Consider the following 3,549-nt stretch of genomic DNA (forward strand, 5'->3'; position numbering starts at 1 on the left):
TACAATTGCATGGGCAGGATAATGCGTACATTTCTTACCAAGCATTGCAGCCTCCTCCTTTGTTTACCCTTCCCATCCCTTCCCAGCCTCCCCCCTCCCCCTCAAGAATATTTCTTAACCTTGATCCTCTCTCTCTCTCTTCCTCTCCTGCCTCTATCTCAATCTGTTTTGATTCCCATGAAGTAAGCAACTTGCTCCATCATACCACTCTTGGCCCCATGACATACTTCCTCACCACAGACAGACACACATCAATGGAGTCAACCAACTCTTGAAATAATGACTCAAGCCTCTGAAACCATGCTCCAAACAAAGCATTCTTTCCTCTCTTATATTGTTTTTCTCAAGTATTTGTTACAGTGAAGGACAGTCTGACAACAGAGAAGGGTTTGTGGGTCATATTTGACTAAAGAAAGACTTTGGAGATAGTTGGCCTATTTCATCATTGTGTAGCATGATGATCTAGTAGACTTGTTTTGCTCTGGGGATGTTTTCTAATTCTGCATTAGCTGTTTGGACACAATAGTGAAGACATCCCAACTTTCAAGTTACAGCTCTAAACTGGAGAACCCAGTACCTTGTTTGTACTCAACTGTCAATTATTTATGAATGTAGGGGAGTAGTGGTGTCTTCAGTAATAAAATGATAATTTATGTATTTGGAAAGTTTCCTTTTGTGTTTGGCAACATCAACACTTATTTTGCTAATTATGTTTAACCCCAATTAGTATCACTATTAGCATTTTCTGAACATTCACACACAAACACACATGACTCATCAGTTGATGGTCGGTAGAATGCCCAGAAACATTGTGGGAGAGAAAAAGGTGCTCTGAGATTATGGGTTAAAAAAAAAACCCGTTTGGACTGTCAATTCACACATTAATAATCTGGATCAATAAAGAGTTGTCTCGATTTTTACTAAGTTTTTCCAAAACCAAATAATCACATCCAGAAAATACATGTAATGTCAACTAAGTCTATCAGCACCCACAATATTGTCTCCTAACTAGGATTATCTAGTTTGACTAGACTGACCATTATAATCACAAAGTCTCAGTAGCTTTGTGCATATGATCATATAAAAGGATGCTTATCAACATGAACTCCAGGAAATGGAAACAAGCGGTTTTTTAAAAATTTTATGTTTTGCGGTTCTTTTCTTCTTCTTCTTCTTCTTTCTGTTTTTCCCCTTTTGTTTCTGTTTTTAAGTTCTGTAAGTTTATCTGATTTGGGGAGGGGAAAGGGAAGCACAGAGATGACAGAAATGGTGGGACAAAGAATGAACCAATTCGGACTGGGTAGGTGGCTCAGTGGTAGAGCGCTTGCCTTGCATGCCTGAGGCCCTGGGTTCGATTCCTCAGCACCACATAAGCAAGAAGAAAAAAGCAGGAAGTGGCACTGTGGCTCAAGTGGTAGAACGCTAGCCTTGAGCTGAAGAGCTGAGGGACAGCGCCCAGGCCCAGAGTTCAGGCCCCAAGACCAGACCCCCCCGCCCCCCTCCCCCCAAAACAGAATGAACCAATTCATCAGTGATACTCACTAGATACCAGGTTGGCACTGAACTGTACAACTTTGGGAGGTTTGGGAGGGGAAAAAATGGGAGGAAATGAGGGAGGGGGTAACACTGTTCAAGAAGAAATGTATGCAGTATCTGACTTATGTAACTGTAACCCCTCTGTACATCACCTTTCCCATGCAAAAACATTTTTAAAAGACCATGGTATACATCTCTCTCTATCTTTTTGGCTGCCTGCTACCCAGACTTTGCTGAGTGCTCTCCCAGTCTTGGAGATAGAGAATTCCACAGATTTCCAGAAAACATGCTTCCAGACTCCTCCTGTTCTTCTTCCTCCTCCTCCTCCCTCCTCCTGAATGGTTCTGACCCTCCCTGTTTAGACTGGGTCTAGTCTCCCTTTTTGCCTCAGGACAGGTCCTCTGCCTCCCCCTCCACACACACCCCTTCACTCCCCGGATCTCACCCTCAACCAGAGGCGCTCACCTAGCTTCTCTTCGGCTTGGCTGCTTTCCGCAGTCTCCGTTGGAGGCTGGGCTGTCGCCTTGGCGGCAGCTTCCTCTGCAGCAGGGGTGGTGGCAGCAGCAGGCACATCGGCTTGTTTTGGCTCCTCCTTGGCTGGGGCATCTTCGGCCTTGGAGGACGGCGAGTTGTCAGTGGAAGCTTTAGTGGCACTTTCTGTCTCCGCAGAGCCGGCCTTCTTCTCCTCGGAGGGCGCAGCATCCTGCAGGGCCACCTGCTCGGGAGCAGCCTCGGAGGCCTCTTCGCCCTTCTTCTCCTCCGAAGCGGCGTCTCCTGCCTTGCCGGTGTCATCGGGCTTGGAGCCGGCGGCCGGGGCCCCATCAGTGGTGGCTGTACCTTCTCCCTCTTTCTTCTCCACGCCATCAGCCACGGGGGTGTCTTCCTTCTTCTCCTTCGCTTCGGCCTCAGCAGCATCTCCCTTCTTCTCGCCTTTGAGCTTTTTCCTTGTTATGTGTCCACGGAAGCTAGCCTGGATTTTGGTGGCGGCCTTATGAGCTTTGTCTTCGGGTTTGATGCCATCTTGTTCAATCTTTTGGTCCTCATCATTTTTTTCAACCTTTGTGGAGGAGAAGACAAGAGAAGGAGAGCTCAAAGGGCTGTTTGACAGAGCTGAGTATTGGACAGCCATGTAATTTGTCATGCATGGCGGGGGGGGGGGGGCTAGTTGGGAGTTTGCGCTCCACAGCGCTTTAGGCATTCAAGTTAAGGCTGTGGGACCTTCTCAAGTCCTTCCAGAATTTGTGGCATTATTTTCTATGTATTTCCACTTTGCCCAGCTCAAGGTTGCTCTACTACCAAACTTCAATTAGCATTTACGTCCAGCTTTGTCATGACAGTTCAAATCACATTCACTCTGATTTTTTTTGTTTTTTTGCCTTTTGGTTTTTGTTGTTGTTGTTGTTGTTGTTGTTGTTGTGGGGCTTGAACTCTGAGCCTGGGCGCTGTCCCTCAGCTCTTCAGCTCAAGGCTAGTGCTCTACCACTTGAGCCACAGCGCCACTTCTGGCTTTTTCTGCTTATGTGGTGCTGAGGAATAGCACACAGGGCCTCAAGCATGCAAAGCAAGCACTCTACCACTGAGCCACCTTCCCAGCCCCACTCTAAGTTTTAATCGAAGAGTTCTGAAAAATACTTGGGTTTGCGGGATTTCAGAGAGTTTGTAAAATTTTAGGTTTTTTGAAAACATTATGCAAGTCCGGCACCTTTGGTCATGCCTGTAATCCTTGCTACTTAGAAGGCAGAAATCTGTGGACTGAGGGTTGAAGCCAACCAGGGCAGGAAAGTCCATAAAAGTCTTATCAATTAATAACTCAAAACAGCCAGAAGTTGAGGTGAGGTGAGGCTCAAATGGTAGGATACCATCTTCAAACCCACCCCCAGGGGCTGGGAGGGTGGCTCAGTGGAAGAGCGCTGGCCTTGCATGCCTGAGGCCCTGGGTTCGATTCCTCAGCACCACATAAGCAGAAAAAGAAAGTGGCGGAAGTGGCGCTGTAGCTCAAGTGGTAGAGTGCTA

At 46.9% G+C, this 3,549-nt stretch overlaps 1 protein-coding gene across 1 annotated transcript; it reads right to left on the minus strand.

The window, feature by feature from the left end:
- Positions 1-1,981: 1,981 nt before the first annotated feature.
- Positions 1,982-2,593, minus strand: Gap43 (growth associated protein 43; the record flags this gene model as incomplete). The annotated part of the gene is made up of 1 exon (XM_013037505.1): positions 1,982-2,593. A coding segment is annotated over one exon (612 nt), but the record flags the coding sequence as incomplete, so codon positions are not given.
- Positions 2,594-3,549: the final 956 nt, after the last annotated feature.

The sequence above is a fragment of the Dipodomys ordii genome, unplaced genomic scaffold (genome assembly GCF_000151885.1).
Source record: "Dipodomys ordii isolate 6190 unplaced genomic scaffold, Dord_2.0 Scaffold15935, whole genome shotgun sequence".
NCBI classification, from domain to species: Eukaryota; Metazoa; Chordata; class Mammalia; order Rodentia; family Heteromyidae; genus Dipodomys; species Dipodomys ordii.